The 25,831-nt window shown below is 40.9% G+C and overlaps 1 protein-coding gene across 1 annotated transcript in view; it reads left to right on the top strand.

Annotated features, from left to right (window-relative positions):
- The window catches only part of akap9 (A kinase (PRKA) anchor protein 9), a 73,255-nt gene that overhangs the window by 37,232 nt on the left and 10,192 nt on the right, over positions 1–25,831 (top strand). The window contains exons 13-32 of the mRNA XM_079570396.1: positions 79–176; positions 256–361; positions 1,339–1,582; positions 3,225–3,273; positions 4,317–4,544; positions 5,683–5,937; positions 10,449–10,567; positions 11,171–11,316; positions 12,508–12,743; positions 15,218–15,514; positions 16,119–16,281; positions 18,625–18,719; positions 18,850–18,967; positions 19,825–19,863; positions 20,797–21,029; positions 21,559–21,678; positions 24,143–24,316; positions 24,668–24,772; positions 24,880–25,032; positions 25,322–25,408. Of these exons, the coding sequence (XP_079426522.1) occupies positions 79–176; positions 256–361; positions 1,339–1,582; positions 3,225–3,273; positions 4,317–4,544; positions 5,683–5,937; positions 10,449–10,567; positions 11,171–11,316; positions 12,508–12,743; positions 15,218–15,514; positions 16,119–16,281; positions 18,625–18,719; positions 18,850–18,967; positions 19,825–19,863; positions 20,797–21,029; positions 21,559–21,678; positions 24,143–24,316; positions 24,668–24,772; positions 24,880–25,032; positions 25,322–25,408 (3,065 nt within the window). The remainder of the gene's footprint in view (positions 1–78; positions 177–255; positions 362–1,338; positions 1,583–3,224; positions 3,274–4,316; positions 4,545–5,682; positions 5,938–10,448; positions 10,568–11,170; positions 11,317–12,507; positions 12,744–15,217; positions 15,515–16,118; positions 16,282–18,624; positions 18,720–18,849; positions 18,968–19,824; positions 19,864–20,796; positions 21,030–21,558; positions 21,679–24,142; positions 24,317–24,667; positions 24,773–24,879; positions 25,033–25,321; positions 25,409–25,831) is intronic.

Here is a 25,831-nt window from a genome sequence, read left to right on the forward strand (position 1 = left end):
AGCTTTGTGTGAGGAAGATGCGGATTTATCGGTTATTTTCTTGTACAAACATATTGAAGTGAATGTCCCTGGTTGCAGAGCTGTACAGAGAACTGCAGTGGGTCAGGGACAGCATTGAGCAGGAGCACAATCGACTTTCTCAGCTTCAGACTCTGCTGAGGGCGAACGGTAGCAAGGTACACAGTATTTTCAATCAACAGGAAGTAATATATGCATTTACACATGAATGCCTTACCTGATATTGGTCTATTGTAGATGGTGGAGCTGCAAACTGCGTATGACAACCTGAAGAGCAGCTCTGAAAAGGAGATATCGGACCTGCGTCTGCAAGTCTCTGCTGTCGGTTCAAACCTGAGGAAAGGTACGTCATGTCTCTTTGCTAGTAATCTGAGGGAGGTGATTTCTGCCTTTTCTCTCTCGAATGAATTCATGTGTTCTGTTGTTACACTGGTCGCCATCAAGGACATTGGTTTTACAACAAATGACAGTATGAGTATGTACTGTAGATACAGTACAATAGGCCGCTTTACCAACAGCAAAAATGAAAGAACCTCATCCACAACTACCACAAAAAACTCCAAGCTGTCATTGATGTTAAAGGGGGCAATACACAGTAATAAGAACTGGGGTATGTAAACTTTGGATCACGGTCATTTTGGTACTTTCTTTTTTCATTATGATTTAAAAATAGCAAGCTATGAGTAAAAAAAAAAAAGTTGTTGTCTTACATACAAAAAATGTAAAAAAAAATCAAACATTCTGCCAGAGAATGTAAACCTTTGAGCACAGCTGTATGTAAAAAAATAGCTTGTGGCCACAGTCTTTCTGATGTCTTTTTTAAGCTTTAAACAATTTTATATACGTAAATATGGCCATGTCCTGACTGGTGTTTGAATGGATTTGACCATTGTAAAAGTGAGCCAATTTCACTAAAAAGCATTTGCTCAAAAGATATTACAAATTATTCTGTAAACTTATAGTACGAAATAGTAAGAGAAAAGTTCTTGATGTGAATCCAAGTAATTGGCTGGAACAGGATTTTCTTCTGTATCCGTAATTCATTTTATTAGAAGAAAATGTTATACTTTGCCTCACTATTTTAACCATTTGTTTTAGATAAATAGCTATTGAGGTATATTTTATTCATACAGTACTTGTGTTTTACAATCGTGTGTGTTTTAGGCATGTTATTTTTAGTCATAATTGTTTCGCTTTACGTTATCATTTGCATTGTGGTGACAGTTTTTCTCATTAAACTTTAATACTATTGATCTGAGCCCTAAATGCTTCTGTGTTGTGCGTATTGAATTACACTCTCTCTTCCTCCGCTCTGTTTAGATCTGGGAGAAGCAGCACCCACCGCCGCAACGTCTACCTCTCAAACCCAGTCGGAAATACAAACGCTCAAAGCTGAAGCGCGGCAGAAGCAACAGCAGCTCGAAGACTGTCACAGGCAAGAAGTGGAACGACTGAGGGCCCACTACCAACAGCAGGCCGCGGAAACAGAGGAGAGATACGCTACTGAGTTATTCATGCTGCAACAGCGGCTACAGGAGGTCAACGCAGCACCCAGCCACTTCAGGTGATTGCACAAGCCAAAATGGGACCTTTTTCCGAGGTTCATTATAATCAGGGCTTGACACTAGTATAGCGAATATCCAAATGGTGGTTGATTTCCTGTCTGAGTAGTAGGGCTTTACTCTTATTGACTAACCTCTGCAGCTGGTACATATTTTTATATTTTATATATACATTTAAGCTATAGATACAGAAGGCATCTCTGGAATCGCCCATATTGCTGGGTTGCAGGTTTTAGAATATGATGATGTCACCGGACCCAGTGGGGGGCAGGAGCCAGTTTTTCCTATTAACAGCATTACACTTCCACAAGTCGTAGCTAAAAAGAAAATATATGAAAACTAGAAAAACCTTTTCATCACTTTTTTTGCCGCACTGTCACAGCTTTTTTGTCACTTTTTTTGTTGCTCTTTTGTGGCTTTATATTGTCACTATTTCATGCTCGATTTCTTCTTGTTTCTGTCGCTATTTTGAAGCTTTTTTTTTCTCCAAGAAGCCTTTAGATTTGGGTAAAGCCAAACTGGAGAAAATTTACTCTGTTCAGCTGACTAAATCCTGGGTTATGGAGACCTCAACCTGGCAACTTTGGAGAAAAAAAATAGCCACAATTGTCAGTGAGCAAATCTCAGTTAATTCCTCGTTATCTGTGTGTGCTTTGAATTGTGTACTTTTTTTTTTTTTTTTTTTACATGATAACAATAATAGCAAATAGAAGACAGCTGATTTGAATTTCACAATCGTACAGCATTTAAAAAATAATGGTTTGATTGTTGCTGCTGCTTTGGGATTCTCAAAGACTGCTCAATAGCTGTTCTAAGCTTTGTGTTCAATGTTCATGTCTTGCCACTGAGTTGTCATGAATTATTAACACTACTGGCTAAGACTAAATATCACAAGTTTTATTTCGTCTGGGGACCATCAAGTCATTTTCTCATAGGAGAGGTGTGGTTTACGATTGTCCATAGCCGTTTATTGGGCGCTACAAATGTCTATCATGCGTCTGCAAGTAGCCATAGCCAATCGTATCAATCATACCCAATGACGTATGACGTACCTCCTGTAAACTTTCAAGCTAAACTATTTAGAACACGGTCTAAAGCTTGATCGAAAGATGGCGTCGCGTCTGCAGCTGTCATGTTGGATCCGTAAATAAAGTTTTTTTTTTATCTGTAAACAAACTACAAGCTTCTGTATGTCTAATAGTGCGTCATCGTCTTGCCGTCCCTCCTCGTTCTGTGATTGGTCCCCAAATCCATGTGAAGATTTCAGCCATGGTCCCCAGGCTGCTGTGAAGTTTGAAATGATTCGAGCGCACACAGCAGCATAGGTACTCCCAGGTTGACGGGTGTACTGGTAATTTTGTGCTAGTGTGCTACATATGTTTACAGTAAAAAAAAAAAAAACATAGCGACAACATAATGTTTTGTTTTTCTTGTTCCTGTTCAACCAAGGACATCATTTGCATTCTCATTATGTAAAGATGTGCTCACGCAGCTGATTGTGGAATGGCCTTTCTGATATTTAACAAGCAAACATGGAAACTTTTTATGCTTAATTTTTATAGTACATGCCCAAAGCTGCACTCTGTTTGGACAGTCCTCTTTGCTTGGAGAAATGTATTCTTAAATCTTGTTTTTTTCTTACAGTTCATCGACTGAGTTCAGCAGTTTTGAGAGGGAGCATGAACAGCTCAAGGTAGGACTGTTTTGTTACTAACTTTATTTAAAAATCTACTCGATGTATCGGGGGTTTGGTACAAGTTTGAGCATGTCTGTACATTAAAATAATATGACAGTTTGGGGGAGTGGAGGGAGGCGGCAGAAGCAGCTTCAGCTTTAGGCTACAGCGTGCCCTAAATCCTTAGTTTTGCTCCGCCGCAGTAGTAAGAGGAGACTGTACCATCTGAAGATTAAAAAGCTTGGACGTTGCATAACCCACTAGTGTGGCGTGTTTCTCTCAGACCAACGGGACATCGGCCCATAGAGTGACATGAATGAGACGCGGCTTTTATGCAGCGCTATTTATCCAACGCAAAACACTTCTTTTCATAAGAGGCTGGTCTGACGCACAAACCTCCAAATCTCGGTGCAGCCTCGGAGAGACAGATCAGATAGAGCGGAGGAGAAAACATTGACACGTGCATGAAATAGTAAAAATATATTGAGACTGAGAAACTATCCGTGATGCCCTTAAGCAAACTGTATGTCTGGATTTGCAGCTCCTAAGGTAGGTCAATGGAGAAAGGCTATAGTAATAAATAGGCAGTGAGATGTTTGTGAAGGCTCTCATTCAACTTTACTACAGGCAGTGAGATATCAGTGGTTCTCAAACTGTGGTGTGCATGGTCCTCTGCTACTCAGCTGTGATTTTGTTCAGTTATAAACTTGCTTTAGATTTTATTTCTTCAGTGGGGCTTTGTGTAAAAAGTTTAAGGACAACTGCTTTTGGCAAATACGATCCTTATGCTGCAATATTTACTGCATGTGTTACTATAATATGAGACTGTATCACTAGGTTTAATTGAAATTGAAACCCATTCGTATGTTAGCAGCATAAATCTAGATGCTTTCTGTAAGTAGTTCATTGTAAGGCTAGCATTGTCTTATCATCTCATCATTGCTGGAGGAATGGTATATTTATAAATGGTCAAACACAGGTTAACAGGTCTATACTGTACAATCACATGAGAAACACTGCTGTCTCTCCAATGTTAGCATTTTCATGTCGAATTGACGCAGGAGCTGGAAGAGGAGTCGTCAGACGGAGGCTGGACCACGAGATCAGCTCAGCTACAGGCTCTGAAGAAAGCGCTGCAGCACAAGTATGTCCAGGAAGTAGAGGCACTGAAGGAGCAGCACAGCGCTGAGCTGAGGAGGCTGAGAGTGGAGAGGGAACAAGGGGAAGAGGCGTGTGGATCTGCACTGGAAGCACCACACTGGGAGAGAGTGGAGGAGGAAGTTGCCAAGGTAAGCCGAAATCCTCTTACTCGTAAAGCTGAAACTATGGTTAATAATTCAACCTCAATTTGGCTTTTTGCCTTTTCTTCACCTAAATATTTGGGACTCTTTTGCATTCGTTAGCATGAGGCCAAATGCGATGTCTGATGGGCATGAATAAGATCAGATTAACATAATCAGTTTGTGTAATATTAAACCAATTTAAAAATGTAAAAATACTGGATTTTGCTTTTAGTGTATTAGGTCTTTTTTCCAGTATTGATCTATCAGTTGTTGCGCTGCTGTTTTAAAAATGAAGGAAGTTAGTTTATTTGTAAATTATTGATAAACACCTATCTGTGTCCTTCGATATGAGAAATGTTGGTTTCAGTCCAGATTGAGGTAATGCAGACCATAGAAACAGTGTGCAGACCTCCAGTTGGCGCCACTGAGAGAGCACTATCTTTAAACAAACAAACAAACATTACCTTTATTTTGGATAATGTTTCCCTATGGACATTGTTGACTTTTATCAACAAAACGGCAGATTTTGGCTCTATTGTCCAGTTTACAACATTTGATCCCAACTGTATTTGGTTAAAATCAGTGCATTTTTATTGTAACAGTTATGGTGCGTTCATGTGGTCCTCGGGTCAAAACGAGCATCTGACTGCAGAAATCAGCTGATTTATGATTTTTGTCGTCTAATGTGAGCTTTTTAGTTAAACACTGATTCTTTTTGGAGTTTAGTGTTAGCTGTTGTCATCCTCGTAGTAGCAAAACAGCGAGCGAAATGCCTGACATCAACGCAAAAAACAAGCTAACGTTTAGCTTTTGAGACGCTAACAACACATTTCAATGGTTTAGCTCAGCTGGGCGCTAATCAATGATTAAAAAAAACGTTTTTATTTGATGACAACAATAATATAGATAAAAACATCTCAGAGAAAACGAGTACCCCACTCCACATGAACGCACCATTACATTTTTGTTATTTTGTTCATTAGTTTGTATGTTTTTTCACTGTTAGTCCTTCACTAGAATGTTGCCATGGTAACGGCTAACTGTGCTAACTGTTGAGCAAAGTCGTGTCAGATGTTTTTGTTATCGTGTTAAGCTAGACGTTTTCTATTTCTCAGTGATTGAAACCCGTGTCTCTTTTCACCAGGCTATAGTTCAGATGTCGGTGGAGTTTGCCCAGAAGACTGAACTGGCCCGTCTCAGTAAAGACTCCTGTCAGACCAGCACCTCCATGCAGACCACGTCCGACGAGGAGGAGGAGACGCCCCGAGCCTCGATCACCGGGGACTGGATCGACTCGGAGCGAGAGCGACTGAAGCGCGAGATTCAACGGCGGGATTCAGAGATACAGAAGTTAAAGGACCAACTTCAGAAAGCGGAACAAGCCCTGAACCAGGTCAGTGTAAGTATAATCCACTTGTTTGAACATTGTTGAAATCCACGATCAGTCGATCACCTCCTGATTTATTAATTTTCAATTTCCAGATGAACTTTGTCGCTTTGCAGGTGTCAAACATATGGCTTTAACCCACATGTTGTACTTTTAAATACAATAAACAATTATTATTTGTAATGTATTTTTTTATTTTCATAACGTTTTTTTCATAGATTTATTGAATCTTAAAGTTATGACGTTAGCCGTCTAGATCAGAGTATATAGATACAGACAGCGTCTCGTCATAGAAGGGGGCGTGGCTTCGCCGAGGGGGAAACACAATTTTTCACCCTTTTTATCCATTTTCTGGTGCAATATGAACTTATTTATCACATACAAATAAAGTCAAATGTAAAACGGGTCCATATGGATATTTTCTCACAGCAGATTGTTCTGTAGCAGTGAAAAAACGGCTGTCATACCAAGCGCTAGCTAGCGTTAGCCATAGCACAATGCTAACGGATCCGTTTTTTTTAATGTATTTATGGGCTGTTGAACCACTTTGCTCCTCTCCATGTCTTTGTATCATTATTTAGTAGAAAACTATATTCATAATTCAGCATTTGTTAAAGGAATAGGCCACCGTTTTTACATACTAAGATATGTTCTTACCTCACTTTAGACGTGTTAATATATCCCCGTCTGGTCTTTGTCCGTGCGCTCTGCCAGGCAAACGGAGCACATACGCAGCCTCTCCCACATGTCATATAGCTCCAAAAAAGCTCACGATAGAAGCTACCAAGCTCTTCCACGTGTTCCCTATTTAAATGAAGTTACGTGAAGTGTTTTCATGCGAAGTATATTTACCCAGAAATGTAGCATGTCGATTTTATAAGCAAATAAAAAGGGGGACTATATTGTGAGGCGTAATGATACGAGGAGTAAAACGTCCGCGCAGTAACTCCTAAAGGTTATTGACGGAAGTGAGCGGGGGAAGTCTTTAGGAGTTACTGCGCGGACGTTTTACTCCTCGTATCATTACGCCTCACAATATAGTCCCCCTTTTTATTTGCTTATAAAATCGACATGCTACATTTCTGGGTAAATATACTTCGCATGAAAACACTTCACGTTTCAACTTCAACTTTATTTAAATAGGGAACACGTGGAAGAGCTTGGTAGCTTCTATCGTGAGCTTTTTTGGAGCTATATGACATGTGGGAGAGGCTGCGTATGTGCTCCGTTTGCCTGGCAGAGCGCACGGACAAAGACCAGACGGGGATATATTAACACGTCTAAAGTGAGGTAAGAACATATCTTAGTATGTAAAAACGGTGGCCTATTCCTTTAAAGTAGTTTTTGAATAATTGGAGAAAGTTTAGATTTATCTCAATTATTTTCCCCCTTAACTGTTTTCAAGCATGACCATATATGGGCGATACCAGAGATGCTGCATTGTCCATACTGTATGTTTTAATTAAGACTCCAGTAATTTACCTTTCATAATCTCCATTAATTTATTATGGTAAAGGTCTCATGCTAATCCCATAATGCTTTGAGATGACGTTGAACTCTGTAAGAGGTTCGGAAATCACAAAGGTTCTGGAATGACTGGAAGGTCGAGAAAACATTTTCCATAGACTAAAATGGGAAAAAACAACATAAGTAGAGAAACAACCCTATAGTTTATGGAAACCGAAGAAACCATGCCAAGTTCTAGATATTGCTTACCGTAATCTACCGATGGTAGAGTAGATTGAGATTGCATAGTCACGCTGCTCCAGATTCTCAGTTGGTTTTAATGTTTAAACCATTAGAGTTCACACTAAATTATTGTGATGCTATAATGCAGTTATGACCCAGCAGTTCATGATGTTGTTCCTCTGCTGTTTGGTTCACTCTTTTATACTGTCTTTGCTAATGTTACTTAAAGGAAATCGCTGCCTTTTTCCAACAAAATTGTGTTAAACTTGTAACATTTGATCCCAAACTCAAATGTTGCCTAACTTATCTTACATCTGAATACTCTAAATGTCCTCCTTACCTTTTAATCTTTACACTTTTTATTCTAAAGTGGTAATCTTACAGTGAATCCAAAGCGTGGCGAAGCTAATCTCAAGCCTGTTAGCCTTTCACTTGGTATTTACTGCATGATTAGGCTTTAACTGTGTGATAGCCGCCGCTGTCAGCTCCTCTCATCCTGGTGAAAGGAGATGCTCCAATCTCCAAATGAGTGAATGTATAAAAAAGGCTTTAAGCTTTGTGGTAGTGTCTGGGATAGAACTCCTCACATCATTAAAATCGCATGCGTTGAGAGATCCCTTTTCTTAGTTGTCTAAACAGTTGCCTGGGGGTTTTCTAAATAAAGCATCAAAAATGGAACATGCAATATGCAGCATGTGTTTGCAAACAACCTCTGGCTTCGCTTTTAATACCTGCTGCCAAAACTCTCTGTTTTAGCTTCTTCACAATGGATGTCTCGTTGCGCTTACTCCAGCTTTCTGTTGCTGACTGGCAACAGCTCATGAATGTCAAAACAATGGGCTTTGCAGTTGAAATATGGTGAAATAGAGGACAATGTAAGCAAAAAGATATAGGTTTGTCATTAACTGCTTAACCCCCGCCTCAACTGAGTACATTTTCTCCCGTTTGGCTTTACCCAAATCTAAAAGCTTCTTGAGTGGAGAGCTATAGGCCAATGTAACATCTCATTTGAAAGCCAAGACCAACACAAGTGATCTAAACTGATCTTTTTCCTTACGTTGTTGCCGTGTTTCTGTCACTTGACTTTTATTTTCAGCACATTTTTGCCACTTTTTCCATCGCTTTTTTTGTAGCTCTTTTGTGGCTGTTTTTGTTGAGTTTTTGTCACATATTTGCCACTTTTTCCATCATTTTTTTTAAATCACTTTTTTTTTTAATTGCATTTTTGCTACATTTTCCGTCGCTTTTGTCACATTTTTCTCCCTTTTTTTATGTTTTTCCTTCCGCTTTCATCCTCGTTTTTTTTCACTATTTTGACACTTTTTTCAAGAAGCTTTTAGACTTGGGTTAAGCCAAACTGGGGAAAATGTCCTCAGTTAAAGAGGTTAAACATGAAGAAAAAAAACATGAAAACACTATGCTGTGCTGCAGGGGTAGGCAACGTCAGGCCCGAGGGCCAAATCCGGCCCTTCTGCTAAGAACCTGTGGCCCTCAGGATGTTTTTTAATGATTTTGAAGATGATATTATGACACAAATGAGTGATTAAATGTGAATAAGGCATTTGTGTGAAATACAGTCAATGCTTTATAGAACAGAACCTGACTGATTTCAATACCTTTACTAAAATATTTGTCGTTTAGAAGCAGAAAACGGAACAATAATGTTTGGAAGAATTGCAAATTTACAATATCGGGTTCATCTCCAATGGCAAGAAATGTGTGAAAAATGGGGAATGATTTGGGTGAAAATGTGGCTCAAAATAAGGAAAAATTGTTTGAAGAAATGGGACAAAAATAAATGGGGATTACATTAGGGAAATATAGAAAATATTGTAATAAAAAAATTAGGAGGGAAAATGGGGCAAACATTGGAGAAGAAATTGAAAAAAAGAAATAAAAAATGGGGGAAACAAATTAAGTAAATTTATTTGAGCTAAAACAACCAAGTCACTTCCTTTAATGCTGTCCCTTGACCAACAACATCAACAACACAACACATTTTTTCCCCCCAGTAACTACATTTAGATACCAGTAGAACCTAAACTTTTTTCCCGATACCAGACTGGTATCGTTTAATGGTAGCCCTAATTATGTACATACAACGCTGGCATTTGTAGAAAATGGTGCTTTACATTGGCCCTCCACCAAGCAAACTTGCCTTCCCCTGCTGTACTGTATAGTTTGGGGTCGAATGGAACAATGTCCCTAGAGTAACATTAGCCAAAACTGTAACACTTGATAATAACTGTACGTGCAATTATGCATTACTACCAACACAGTATCAGAATACTTCTAACTTGACTGTTTTATATTTTAACATCTCCATCGCTTTTAACACATTTGGCACATTCTGACGACACAATGCTAACCTCTACTTGTTTCTCAGTAAACTGAATACCCGCACACAGCCTTCTCTCACACGCTCACAGTTGGTACCAGTCTCGGCTTCCCCTCTCAGTTTCCCTCACACATGCTCCACTGTGCGCTGCTACTGCAAATGAGCAGCAGATCCACCACACTTCCCTCTTTCCCTCAGCAGGTGGCGCCATTGTCCCTGTCTGTGCTGGGCCTCAGGTGCACCTGTTGCCATAGCAGCACAAAGACCGTAGTGTTTCGCTCCAAAGTGTCTCTGTGTGTGCGTTTTCTGTCACGATCTGTCAGCTGCTAAAAGACCAGCGTTGCTCTCTATGACGAGCTTAATTTGAATTCACTTTGACTAAATGGGTACATAAGCGGCAGGCATACTGTGAGGAGTTTGCAGAAGTTGTCTTTTTGTTTTATGTAACTTTGTCATGACCGGGCTGCTGTCTGTTCTCTCTCTGCTGCCCGTCCAGGCTCTGAAGTCGGGAGAAGATGAAGGAGGAGTCGAGGAGGAGGTGGTGGATGCTTCTGTTGCCAAAACAACACGTGCACGAAGATCTTCAACTCAGGAGGATGGACAGGATGCTGAAAGGTAGCAACTTTCAAAACTCAAGTATAGAGTAGTTTAGAAGTTGTCAAAACATTATACTGCACATTGTTTTATGAAACAAGTCATTGTACTTTAAAAAGGTAGATGTTGCAACTTTGTTAAATCAATATACCGGTAGATAACTTTCTGTGGCGAGCTGTGAAGGAAAAAGTTTACATTACTGACCATAAAGAAACATTTAGAAGTTGTTTATAACATTGATAAGAGAATAGACCTGTTCAGAATATTTAGATATATTTTTGTTGCAATCAATAAATTTGTTTCTATTGTTTTTTCAATTCAGAAATGTTAATAATAGATAAAAGTAAAACAAAAAACTTTAAAGTTCTGTGGTAAATGCCATTGATGCTGTCTGTCTCTATGTGAGCTTTAAGATAGGTTTTGTGAATGTAGAAAGAGAAAACAGAACATGAACATTTTCAGCATCAGACTTTGACCTAATAACATAACCAATTTCAAATTGGTTGGTGATAAACACATAAAATACTGACACACAAAAAATACAGTTTCCTCAATCATAAAAGCAGCTTGTTCCAGACTCAAATAAAAAAGTGCATTGATCCTTTATTGTTTTTATGTTTCCAGGGCGGTGTTGCTCACAGCTAATGAGCAGCTCAGTCAGGTGCTGGTGGACGTGCTGACGACCACAGTTGCAGCCGAGAAAACCCTGGGTCTCCATCTTCAGACTCTGAAAAAGGCTTCCAGCGCAGAGAGGGTTAAATCTGCTCCAGGCAAGTGACCGCAACAATACAGTGAACGCTCGGTGTAACAGTAAACATTAGCTTCATCATTTAATTTTAAGTTGTATTAATTATATTCTGATCTTTGACAAATAGGCCAAATTGCATGATAAAAGTAAAATGTATCAAAGGATGTTTATAATTAATAGGACTGGGACAACATAATGATATAAATAATATATAATAATACCATCAAAAGTAGCGATTCGTTCAATACTTTTTTGAATGTAGTATTTCTTTAACAACTGTTACACAGTACCAACAGTACATTTTTCTGTGGTAATGCACTTTACAGTCTTCACAAGTGGCATTTGGTTTGAACCCTATCACCCAGTTTTACAATACTTTCTGTATCACAATCATCCCCTCAGTATCGTGAAACGTATTGTATGGCAACTATTATTGATTGTCCCAGCCCTAATAATTAACAGATTATATTCCTGTCCTATTGTTCAGGAAAAAAACAATGTTTTGTTCCTTAATTTGTGTCTTTGACACAAACCTTCTGACATCAATGTTACTTAAGAACTTCTGTCGTTAGAAACTTCAGCTCTCCTGCTGTGCTATAAGACAAACACTTCACACAAATATGCAAAGCTGTGACCTGAACAAAGGCCAGACCCCCTGCCAAGTATCTGTTTGGGCCATAACACACACAACCATTGTCAGAGGATTACTGATGATCTATGGAGACTTCAGTTTACTTTAGTTCTCATGGTTATAACCTGTGCTTCTCAGCTTTTAATACTCAACAATATACGTCATTTATCAACCTATTTATTTACTTATTAATACTAACTTAAATAATATCAAAACAATTCAGCTACTGTACTTAAAGTGTTTACATTTTATCTAGAACATTATAGCAATATCTGCGTTTCACCTCATCCAGTAAATTGCCTTATCTTGTATTTGGTGTCATATGTTCAATTACACAGATATGCAAATAGCGTCAGGTGTGCCATGAGACAATGCAAATGTAATTGTATAACAGGTAAACTAGAAAGACATAAGAGCAAATTACATAGGCAGTGCTTGGGTAGAGAACACATTAGCCACCACAATCTCCTGTTTTTCAATATTTATAACTAGCATTTCAACCACGTTTGAAATAAGATGTTTTTAAACTCATATTTGAAGTTTTTAGTTTAAAAACATTGTACTTGTTTTCTTTGGTCACAGGGGATCGTTCTGCAGGAAGTCATTCGGGCAGTGAGTCTGGAGCTGATGAGGAGATCCTGTCATTTGTGGAGATGGAGGAAGACGTGGATCAGGAGATGTCCCAACACGTGATGGACAGTTTGCTGCTGGGAGCGGGCTCTCAGCTCAACAACCAAGAGCATCTAACGCACATCATCACACGCCTGCAGACCGCACTCGAGAAGATGCTCATGGCCATCACCAACGCCACCGACCAGGTATGGGCTATTCACTCTAACTTTCATTGCAAGAATGCCATTGTTAAAACTTTACAATGTGGTTGGCAGTGATTCCGAGTGACTTAGTAGGGAGATTGCAACAAAGTAACTCATAAACTTTGCTTCATGAGTTAAACATTTTTGAAAAGCTTACCCATCCACCTGAACACATTTTTCATAGGTTTTGTGTAAACTTGAAAGTGATATAAATTGCTGGGAACCCAAATTCAAATGGTGATCAACGTGGAGTTCCCACACAACGCTCAACAAAACATAATTGACTGCTTTGTACTTTGAATTCAATAGAATATAGCACTGTAAATAAGCTTTAAATGTAACTCAAAGACCTCCATAGTCACATGTCGCCAGCTGTGTTCATTGAGCTTCGGTGGCGATGAGGCTGCAGAAAGTAGCAGTCACAAACCTGTCCTGTTCAGAGAGACCTACTCAAAGCACCAGCGTCATTCACAGCGGTTGCCAATGGATACGCTCTGTATTTATGGTCCTTTTGTCGCTGATCGAGCTGCTGCGACCGGCCCCTCCCCTCAGGACATGCCTGCTGAGGCCAGGGATAGTCCACAGAGGCCAGTCCCGGTGTAACTAGGCCATGGGTTGTGTTCATGTAGAATCTGACTGCGAAGTGAATCTTCCCCTTGGCTGTGACACAAACATTACTCTCACTCAGATGGGTTTTATCTCAGGGGTCTAAAAATAGCTGTGAAGACTCATTTCAAGCCTGGCATCAGTGGTGCTGTGTCTAATTCAGATTATTTTTGTTTATGGAATTCAATAAAGGACAACTCTTAATATCATGATTTTATTTAGAGGAATTTAGAGGAATGATTTTTCACGCATATAAAGTATAATAGATATTTTGGCATTGCTTGATGGACCAATGCCTCGACAGAGATTGGGCTACTCTTGGTTGTTTATTTTTGTACATTGAGGCATCCTTTTTGATATTTTTACGCAAACCTGAGATTTTTCCAAGCACAGAACTAGCTATTAATTGTGGGCCAATTCTGATTCCAAATTTCCCTTGCCACGCGTTTATTGTAAATCCTACACTGTCAACATCTCCCACGGGCACACGCAATCTACAGCACAATAAACTTGTAATCACCTGAAATGGCTTGTTCAATGATTTCCCTGTTACTATCGATCGGACCTACATTAGTCTCGTGAATGAGCAGCAGGCATTAGATCACCGTGTCCAGTCTTCGAGGAAAAAGATTAATGTAAGAAGCCGGTCAGGAATCTTAAGTGTCTTTGGTTGTAAATTATTGCCTGAGGAGTAAGTTGTTTGCTTATTCACCTCCCGTCATCAGCCCATGCAAATTGTTTCTGTGCGGGGAGTTCAAAAAGCCAAGCCAAACATTGTCAGCAGGTGGGGCCAAGAGTACACACAGCTTGTCGAAACGCCTTAACCATTATGACTTCTGAGCGGTGACGCAGCAAAGGGAATCCAGTCTGACAACTTTTTGCGTTTATGTTTAAAGGGAGGAGTTGAAAGAGCACATTGTGTCTCCATTTGCAAGTCTACCTGGGAAATGGCTTAAAACCACTCCTGCTTTTCCCTCCCACATTTGCAAAACAGTATCCTGGTTTGGAGGATCAATATCGGAAGTAAAACCCACTCTTTGGATGGATTATTATATGTATTTTTGAAGCATGCGCAGAACTAGCTGAGTCACCAAGTCAGTTGCGTGCCTGGGGTTAGTGCGCTTCACTTGACAGGAGGGAAAAACGCGTGGAGGGTCGTAGTACGAGCATCAGAACTGTTCCAATAGGAAGAGATCGTATAAGCTGTCATTACAAACTCAGCTGGCTGCCGGACAACTAAACGAGGCCCCCGGGAGTTTCGCCTTCAGGTCATGGTTGCTACGGCTGCGTGGTATTGTTAATGAATCTCCAGAGAGCGCGAGAGGGAAAGAGGGAGGAGAGAGAGAAACAGGAGAGATAGTGAGCCGACACGGGACAGCGAGCTTTACCGAGCGGCATGATCTGACTCTACTGTGAAGAAACGAGGTCACAGAAAACTCAGGAAAAGGATCACCAAAGAGGAGAAATGCAGGTTTTTTTTACTACGTACCTTAACAGCTCGCGTCTTGGGATTGCCTTTGCTCTGCTGGATTCATATTTGACTAAAATCTGTACCCGAGGATGACACTTCTGAGCAGGACCTCTCACGCACCCTGCCTCTCAGCGACTGACTTACCTTGGATTATTTCACCCCCTCTGTTTACCTGGGACCTGTTCTACCTCCAGCAGGTGGCATGTGGCAGTGATGACGTGAATGTCACCATACCTATGTTTACTCTTCTTCTTGTCTGTGCTGCCAATGCTTAGGAACTGTTGCTCGGTGATCTATCAACAACCTCAGCCACTTCTACCTGTCTCCACTGGATTTATTCCCTTTAGAGTCCAGACACTGGACCGAGCAATGTCTGTTGGATTATCGTGAGTGACAACAGCGTTTAATGTCTTTTAAGAAGAGCTATATCCTGTTATATCCATCCCTCACCATGGATTCATACCGGTCATACTGGAACTCTAGCATGCACAGTACCGCGTGGGTCGAAGGGGAGGACCAGGACGTCTATGAGGTCGAGTCCCGTGTGCCCCTGCCCCGACCGTTCCCCCTCTCCAGCACCTTAAACGAGAAAAACTCAGTGGTGGTGCAAACCCAGATCTCTCATGTCAATCACAGGACAAATGGCCATCTTCTTAAAGTCATCTCCAAAATCTCCCTCCCCACGCCGCCATATACAGTAAGTCTCTGCCTGGTAACTGTAAAGAGTCTGAATTATATATAATCAAGTTATTTTGAGTGGATCTGCTAAATATTTCACTGCAGTTATAATGCTCTTGTCTGCACATGCATTTGTCAAACATGGGACATGTTTTCCCACATAAGTGCCCAGCAGCACAACTGTGGAAACTGCAAATGAAATATTATGGCTGCTCACATGACACGTGGGACTTCCTGGTTCACTTTGGATGCAACAAGACCTTTGCTCAAGGAGATAGGGAAATTTATGGAAAGCAACACTGGAAGGAATGGTCACGCCAAGGTGTATAATAAAATGTTGTGTTTAAATAGTTTGATTGCTTTCATGAGGAAACACTTTTGTCACCTGACTTCTTGTCATGGTCATAAGAGATCATGTTTGTATCATTTTAAACTGCTTACACTGTACATTGCCCCTGAATGCTACGTCATCAGTCAAATGAAACACGAATGTACCTTATATCTCATTCAAAGGTCTACACTTTCTAATATAATTTGATTGTCATCTTCCAAAGAATTAAAAAGAAACTTGAAAAACGTTCAGATGTATAAGTGTATTTAATGAAAGTGTTTCCCTCTTGCAGTTGGAGCATGCAAAGCTGACACAGACTGAGCTGATGCGGGAGTCGTTCAGACACAACAGAGAGATGACTGAGCTGCTGCAGCGTCAGGACGAGCTGCAGGAGCGACTCTCCGAGGAGGCCAGAGCGCGGGAACAACTGGCTCTGGAGCTGACACGCGCCGAGGGTCAGTCCAACACACCTTTGGCTTTGACATGCAGTGTGTATGTCCTGCTCAATTCACATCAGAGTCACATATTGACTATTTCTGAAGCAGTACTCAGGACTCTGTGGGTAATTCAGTTTTTGAGATAAATTACCAAGCAGAAAACCCCACATAGTATTCAGATCTGTCCTCTACCTCTATATTAATTGTTTTTAGTGATTGCAACCTATTACAGAAAAAGGAACAGCCGAACGAGGGGGAAAAATGTAATTCTTAGCTGCTACAGAGATCGGGATGACGCTGGCTATTGTGATCCCTCGCCCCAGTTCATGGTGCTGTGTAATTGACCTTGGGCCAGATGCTTCACCATCCTTCCTTTACGTGGCTGCACAACTTCGCTCCACCAATCACGAATGAATGAATAATGTTTGTTTGTAAAGCAACTTGTGTTGAAAAGCTGTATACAAGACTCTTTCATTGTTATTGCAGGAAACATCATGGTAAATGCATTTATTTTGGTGACAGAGGGGGACTTGTTGGGACCATTTGCAAAAAAAACAAACACCGTTACCGCCATGAAACAACTGTTGTATATTTGGGGAACAGCAGCACTGAAACATCCTAAACATCTTAAAGCAGTTAATTCCCATCAATGTCATGGACACCTGGTTCATGGGGGCCAGTTCTTCCCACATATAAACCTGGATGGACAATGAAACTCTTGTTCTTTCTTCCTGTAGGGACAATCTAAATGTGAGTACAGCCTCCTAAATTTACAGTACACACTTCCACTTTCTCAGCTTGTGTTGTGTCCTGTTACAATGTTTGTTTTCAGCTAATATTTACTTTGCTTAGTTTTTTTCAGTGGTATGTGTAACCTTAAGAAGCACTCTGTTAAAACGTCAATATAATTATGTAGCTGTAGGGTGATATGACGTCCTTTACAGAATTATATTAAGGGAGTGATTCAAATGTATTACGTGTGACTTTTGGGCCTCTAATGGAGAAATTATTTGCCTGCCTTTGTGTTGATGATGCAGACAGCTCAAAGCTCTGGGTGTGGCTCATTCGAAACAGGTTTTGAATTTAACCAAAGATGAGGCTTAAGCTTCAAAAAGATCCTCCTCAGTGTCATATGTCAGTGAGTTTCCGTGAAGCATTTAAATCGTTGCTAATCTGTGACTGTACGTCAATTTAAATCTCATGTATTTTATTAAAATTCATTATTTGCTCGCAGCAGATATAATTTCACCTTTAAATTACCATATTAATCAGATAATAGCTTCAATGTAATTCAAATTGGATCCACACCAAAACCAAATACATACATACATACAATGTACATACAATACATTCCACCTTTTTTTTTTTTCCAGTAGACTACAAGTACACTATGTTGTTCAGTTGTGTTGCTTATTATTTCCCTATTTAATATTTTCAGTAAATGTGCACAAGGGTAATGCTACACCAGTTATATTGCTTGCATATCTGATATACCCACCACCTGTTAATGTTGTTTTATCACAAAGCCGTAACATCCTTTGGCAAACTTTACTGGAGATCCTGGTCTGGGAACATCATTACATGACTGACAACACATGACATTTGGACTTTAGTTTGAATACACTAGTAGCACCAGTATGTTCAGCACTAGTAGTCGATATTGCTGGTTGAATTTCTCCTGTGCTATTCCTATGAAGTGAGTCCCAGTGTCTATTGCCTAATGCTTGCTGACCTGTGAACAGTACAGTACAGTAATACAGCAGTTCATTGTGCCACTCATTTAAAGCAAAATGGGTCAGACATCCTCGCTTTGCGCTGGTTCACACGTTTTACTCGAATGCCAGTGCAGCGTTGCCCATAAATTCACCAGATAAATCCCCATAGTTTCAACTTTATACTGTCAAAAAGCTATTTCTGGATGATACTATTAATGGAATTATACCTATTTGGAAGAAGGAATTTGGCTTTGTATTTTGTCTTAAATTTTAAACCCTCATTTTTGAAACAGGAAATCCCAATTTGTTAGGATTTGAATATAAAATCCCCCAAATTATGCTCATCCCTTCGTAGTCTTTCATTTCATTGGCCTGGTGTTGTTGGTTACCCTGGATGGATGTTGTTAAACGCTCATTCTTCTGGATGGCTGCCCTGAATGTGTTTGTGTGTTAATGAAGCAAGACTAGGCTCAAAGTAATCACCGCAAATTCCTGTGTTGAGTGATGCAAGAGCAGGAGAGACACAAGGATGAGTGGATTGTACTGTTTTTATACACCAGGTCCCTCATAGTTGTAAATATGTATTACAACTATAATTAAATTTATCTAGTTGCCACATTAATATTGTTTGACTTTTAACTTTTAGGTGTAATCGATGGCTATACGGGTGAACGTGCTGCACTGGAGGACCAGCTTCGTCGAAAAGAGGAGCTACAGCTTAGTCTGGAGCAGGAGCTTGAGGTGAGGAGCATGGGATTATACTAAATCAGTTAAAAGGAAAAATACTCTTTGCGTCTCTCAAAATTGTCTCAAAGCGCAACGTAGAAACGGGCAATGACCAAGACAAGTGCTTTGCATGATGTGTTTTCAGGTGACCAGTTCCCGTCTGCATGAACTGGAGCAGGAGCGACTTCAGATACAGGAGGAGAGGGAGCTGATGTCACGGCAACAGGACGCCATGAAGGAGGAGTCGGGGCCCCGAGAGCTACGTATGTACTATTATTAGTACGCTTAGTATTACTGATATTTGTGTGTGGTTTAAAGTGATCATGGGGACAGTGAAATAGCAACTTGTACGAAGTATGAGGTGTAGTCACATATATTTATGACTTGAAACTGCAGAGCAAGGAGTTTAGTGTTAAGAAGTTACTTAAAGGAACAGGCCACCGTTTTTGCATACTGAGATATGTTCTTACCTGAGCTTAGACGAGCTGATACATACCTGTTCTTTGCACTTGCCCGTGGAAGAGCTTGGTCGCTTCAGACTTCACCCCGTTTGGAGCCATAGGAATATGCTGGGAGAGGCCGAATGCTAACAATATCTTTGGCCTTTTTGCGTGACTGTGGGCACGCACAAAGACCAGACAAGTACTTGCCTAAGCTCAGGTAAGAACATATCTCAGTAATTAAAAATGGTGGCCTGTTCCTTTTATAATTTAATAATAAAAATAAAAAACTACATTAAGCTATCTTTATCTTGCGTTAAACAGAATGACGCCTCAGCTGCCACGTTTGAGTTTGGTGTTTGTTGTGTACTACATTATTACCTGTTGATTAAACTTTCATTTACAGCTTTCTGATAATATGCAGTACTGTTGAGTCGTAACCTATATTTATTATCAAAAAGGTGTCTCTTGACCAGATTGATAAAACGGTGAGTATTGTAGCGTTTAGGATTAACCATCGGGCTTTAGAGTACCTTTACGTAGATAATCTTTTCACTTCCTGTTCCGTCACCGACCACTGAGAACCACCTAGAAACGCACTGATATCCTCCACTCTTTTTCTTCTCTTCATTTAAAGACAACAGCATGATGAGTACCTGTGCTTTCTTATTCTCCTGTAGGCCTAGTTGAAGCTGCCATGGTTGCAGCTCCTGAAGCAGGTGTGTCCACTTCACGCATGGCTCGGTCATGTCTCATTTCCTTCTTGATTTGTTTAGCCGCGTGTTTTACAGTATTATTTTCTAACCCCAATCAACCACTCACCGGCACAGGCTCGGAGCTTGCTTGCTATGGGCTCTCACAAACTCAATGCAATTATCACTAACCTCCGCTTCAGCTTTTCATTTGGTCGACCAACTGTATGTCCTGCTTTGTCACTTTTATGTCTTTGAATCAATATTGTGAGCATCCATCAAGGCATGCGAAAAAAGGGAAGTATGCTACCGACATTTATTTGTTAGCAGTTTTCCTTATTGCCAATCATCCACAAATTGACCCTCTTTATCATGAGCTAAGTATATAAAACCTCCGTCTTCAGCATGTTGTAAAATTAAGATGATTGGCAGTCCAGGAACCTCCTCTCCCCTGCCTGTTTGCGCTCATGGGGCATGGATACTGCAATGTCTCGCTTGTCCACACGTCTAAGCTGTCACTGCACTTTTACTTTTTAACTTTGGCACTAATCCTGAGGGTTTATGAATCTAAATGGTTTTTTTTTCATCTTGGGCGAGGTGAAGGGGGGAACTTATCGGTGGTAGAAAGAGTGTAAAGTGAATCATGGTGACGACTGATGGTGAAGGGCAAAATGTAGAGATGCTGAATGAGTTCTAAGAAGAGTCTGATGCTTTTTGAATTTTACAATGGGTGTAAGATTGATCAAGCCTATAATAACTATGGCAACCTACATGTACAAATAATACCCTCAAACTGTAATAGATTGTACCGAAAACCTTGATGAGAAATGCATGATCTTTTGACACATTCATCAGACTCTTCAGTGGCTCCTTCTCCATCCACAAACTAATCCATGCCTAACTCCCTGACCTCCTCTTTGGCCACCACACTCACTTCTCCCCTGGCTTGTTCCTGGGCAGACCTGCTGGAGGAGACGGAGAAGCTAATGAAGGAGAAGGTAGAGGTGCAGCGTCAGGCGGAGAAGCACAGCTCGGACCTCCTGAAGCAGGTGAAGCTCCTGGAGGTGGAGCTGGAGGAGCAGGTGTCCCGCGTCATCGAGATGGAGCAGTCCCAGAGCAGCGAGACCACAGACCTACAGCAGCAGATACAGGCGCTGGAGAAACAGCTCGACAAGAACAAGAGGTTTCTCGACGTAAGTTATTAGGTTGTTGTCATTGTTCACCTCGAGAGTAACTCAGTTGGTAAACGTAGAAGTAAAAGTGCAACAAAAAGCTAGAGTTTGTCAGTCATTCCCTTGTCAAGTGTTTAATCATCAAACAAGGACACGCCACTGAAACGTGATACTGCTGTGTCTTGTTTTGTAAACACTCACTTTGACACGCTAAGATTCAAGTTAAACTCCAAATTATATCTCAGTTCTGAACAAGCACATCTTATCTGTTAAAGAAGCAGTTGACCGAATATAAAATAAATGACTCGACTTCAGACCTGAGCTGTCTAATTTATGGAAAGAGATGAAGAGATACCGGAACATTCTTTGCAAAAAGCTATTCTAAAATTGTATAAATTTCTGCTTGCCATGGTTTATTTAAATATTTGTCCTGATATTGTTCACAATGTATTACATGAGTGATCAGTTAATAACAACAATTCCCCCTGGGACATGAATAATACTTTATTCTTAATTGTGCTGAATTTGTGTGTTTTGTTTTCTTGCACAGGAACAAGCCGTCGACCGGGAGCATGAGAGGGACTTCTTCCAGACTGAGATCCAGAAACTGGAGGTTCAGCTGAAGTCGTCCCAGAAGCCTCAGTCTGGCGCTGAGCGAAGAAACATGGAGGTAACCGGAGTAAACAGGCCAAGACAGACGCATGCATTATATCTGCACATAACAGTGTTGTGATGATACTCGCAGCAAAACAATGTAGCTGCTCGGATTACCTGAAAGTGATCCCGAGTGAGAACAGAGGCTGTGTGTGTAAGTGATGTAAGGGAGAGTTTCCCATAATAATAATGATAATGGAATACAGCAAACAGTGAGGCTTTAATGGCATGTTACTCATAAGTAGCAACCTGTAATGCCCTGTAGTTAGAAGCTAAAGATGGTAGGCAATCATTGAAATATTTTTTTGCAGTGAATCTCTGATTTTGCTTTCAAACCACTTTCGGATCCTTGTTCCCTTTGCATCAATCAACCATTTGAACAGTATCTCCTGCTGCTTGTTTCGTCACCTTTTTCGTGCCACTTCACATTTAATTAATTCCCAGTAGTGCCGTGTGAATCAGCACAATCAGCTTTAGGAAACAAGCTGCTCTGGGACTTGAAGCTTTAGTGGCTCAAATGGAAAACTCATTTAACATTCACCTCTCTGATTAGTTCAAAAACAAGTTTTGTGTTTGTTGTGCTTGTTCTGCTTCTGCTCTTACATGGCTGATTACGATAAGCATTAAAGGAATAGGCCACCGTTTTTACATACTGAAATATGCTCTTACCTCATTTTAGCCGAGTTAATATATCCCCGTCTGGTCTTTGTCCGTGCGCTCTGTCACGTAAACGGAGCACATACGCAGCCTCTCCCACATGTCACATAGCTCCAAAAAAGCTCACGATAGAAGCTACCAAGCTCTTCCACGTGTTCCCTATTTAAATAAAGTTACGTGAAGTGTTTTCATGCGAAGTATATTTACACAGAAATGTAACGTGTCGATTTTATAAGCAGATAAAAAGGGGGACTATATTGTGAGGCGTAATGATACGAGGAGTAAAACGTCCGCGCAGTAACTCCTAAAGGTTATTGACGGAAGTGAGCGGGGGAAGTCTTTAGGAGTTACTGCGCGGACGTTTTGCTCCTCGTATCATTACGCCTCACAATATAGTCCCCCTTTTTAATTGCTTATAAAATCGACATGCTACATTTCTGTGTAAATATACTTCGCATGAAAACACTTCATGTAACTTTATTTAAATAGGGAACACGTGGAAGAGCTTGGTAGCTTCTATCGTGAGCTTTTTTGGAGCTATGTGACATGTGGGAGAGGCTGCGTATGTGCTCCGTTTACGTGACAGAGCGCACGGACAAAGACCAGACGGGGATATATTAACTCGGTAAAAGTGAGGTAAGAGCATATTTCAGTATGTAAAAACGGTGGCCTATTCCTTTAATTGATGAAAATCCACACCTACACAAAGAGCCCGCAGTGACCCACCGGGAGTTTCGGGAAAAGATAATGCAAATATTGAATTGTTTAAAAATAATTCAACTTTATATAATCTTATCAACAAGAACAATAAACAGGGTTAAAAAGGCAGTGGGGAAATCTTCTGGTGTGTACATAGTATGAACACATTAACCACTGGTTTCCTTGTGCATCTGCTTGACATGATTCATCATAAAAGTCGCAATACATAACAGAGTGAATGCTCCTGTTACCTTTCCTTTACTAAGTGCTGTTTCTGCCTCTGCTCCGCCCTTTGCCCTATAACAACCCCCTGACCCGCTTTGCCTCTCTCTCCTCTGGCCCTTGCAGGTGGATCGAGTGACCAGACAGGTATTGCTTCTAGCTGTAACTGTCCTCCTGAAGACATTTAGCGATAATTAGTAATCCCAGCTTTTCCTCTGCTTTCCTGAGTTTTGACACCCTTTGTTTTCATAACCTGGAGCACTTTGGTGGCTCACGTTGTACCACAGACACTCGCACTGTTCAGTTTGCTCCATGTCATTACGTCATCCTCATTTTTACCTGAATACATTCATTATTGTCATTCAGGATGATATCCTCCAATATATATATATTATTGGAGATATAATTTTTTTCATTACTATTATTCCTATTATTTTGCTAAGACTGCATTCTAAGTAACATTGATGTTATCCCCCCTCCACACACACACACACTTTTTGTTTAAAAAGACTTATTTGCAGATTTTTTTTTGTGTGGAATTTATTTTATATTATTCTTTCAAAAGAATCTGTTTGCCTTTGGTACAATCCCTGGTCTGTTCTCCATAGTATTATCTGATGGTCCCACAGGTGGATCTGTCCCTCACTCATAGTGGCCCATTGTCCCGTTCTTGTCCCTTTATCCTTATAGCACTGCAGTCTGTAGTCCCTGAATGAGTCCTCGCTCCCTTCTGTCCCTGCACCCTCCTTTCTCAGGTGGATCAGCTGACCTCATGGCTAGCTGCACATGTACCAGCTCTGCCGCTGCTGCGTGCTCTGAGCGGGTCTCATTAAAGCGTCTCTCTCCCCTCCTCTCCTCCCTCCTCTCCTCTCCTCTCCTCTCCTCTGTTCTTCCTGTGGCAGGTGGAGCAGCTGAGCGTGCAGCTCAAGGAGAAGACGGACTGGTGCAGTGAGCTGCAGCTGAGCTCAGAGCAGCAGCGTCGTGAGCTGGACGAGCGCGACGAGGAGATTGACAAACTGGAGAGCCGCATCCGCGAGCTGGAGCAGGCCCTGCTGGCCAGTGCAGAGTCCCTGGAGGTGAGTGAGGGAGGGCTGCAGACGCAGAACAATAGCCACAGAGCCGCGCTCTGATGAATGTAGATGAGCTGACAGATGAGAGGGGACAACGTGCTGCAAGCGAGAACAATGTGTGGGTGTGCTATAGCTGCCGGCAGTTTGTTTCTCTGACACGGAGCACGTTAGCAAATGTTAACATTGCCCCCCAGTGTCCGCTCAAACACTCAGCATCCCTACAGCTGCAGATAGAGTTAGCGCTGGTAACGGGCACATTGGCTTGTATTAGATTAATGCATCTCTTTCCACACTGAGCATAAGTGCTGGCTCAGCCTGCCATAGTTTCACATGTGTTTGTGTGTTTGTGTGCTGTAGGTTGAACAAAAGAAGCACCATGCATCCATCACAGAGACCAGGCACTCCAGTCTGGAGGCTCAGCTCCAAACTGAGAGGGAGGCTTTGGAAAGAAAAGAGAAGGAGGTAAGACTGCACTTATCTGCAACTCTTGTATATTAACAGAGGTAGTCTAAACCTGCATTAAACTGCACCGTAGTTGCCTGTGGTTGATGCTCGTGGTTGTTTGTCAGATCTGTAACCTGGAGGAGCAGCTGGAGCAGTTCCGTGAGGAGCTGGAGAACAAGAGCGAGGAGCTGCAGCAGCTTCAGATGCAGCTGGAGATTCAGAGGAAAGAGATCGACTCCCAACAGCAGGACCTGGACACCAGAGATAATCTACTACAGGTGATTAACTCAATAGATGTTGATACTAATATGTTTGTTTTTAGGACACACACTGCTGAGGACATGACAATTAGTAATGCATGAAATAAAAAAGAATTGATCATTTAAAATGTATTATTTGTTTTTGTTCTTTTGCACATGTTTGCTGTTTTTAGTCAGTTTTGCTATAACATCTTTTTTTTTAAACAATATTTACTATTAAAAATCTACCCCAGGGCTGTGTAGATTTTTGGAGTGGCTCCTGATGTGTTTATTGATAGGCATTACATTATAATCTCTGATTTTGAAGGTGATGGAGGAGAAGGACAGGCAAATAGCACTTCTTAATGAACAGATCACTAAACGTCAGCACACGGACACTGCCTCTGATAATAAGGTAACACAATATGCGTATACGAAATGCAACAAGGCTATCTCGAATACGCATAGCTTCGTGGTAGTGCAAAGTGGTGTGCGTCTTTTAGTTTGCTTCCATTTGTTTTGTGCCATCAAATTTGTGTTGTTTGGTTGTTCCTTTGCTGTGGTAAGTACAGGACCCCATTTTGTTGTGATGTTATCATTTGCTCATACGTAGACATTTAATCTCCGGGTCCATAGCTTGTGCATGAAATTATAGAAACGTGGTGTTACCATTGAAAGAAATGTTTGGAGAAATGTTCACTGATCAGGCATAACTCAAAGAGAAGATGCTATGCCTGACAGTGGGTATGAAGATTTATTCGTTATGGCCACCAGGATCATTTTAGCGAAGCATGGACTCAGAGATTTGTCAGCACGACCATAGTCTCAAAATGTCTCT

This window comes from Gobius niger, assembly GCF_951799975.1.
Source record: "Gobius niger genome assembly, chromosome: 14".
In the NCBI taxonomy this organism is placed as follows: Eukaryota; Metazoa; Chordata; class Actinopteri; order Gobiiformes; family Gobiidae; genus Gobius; species Gobius niger.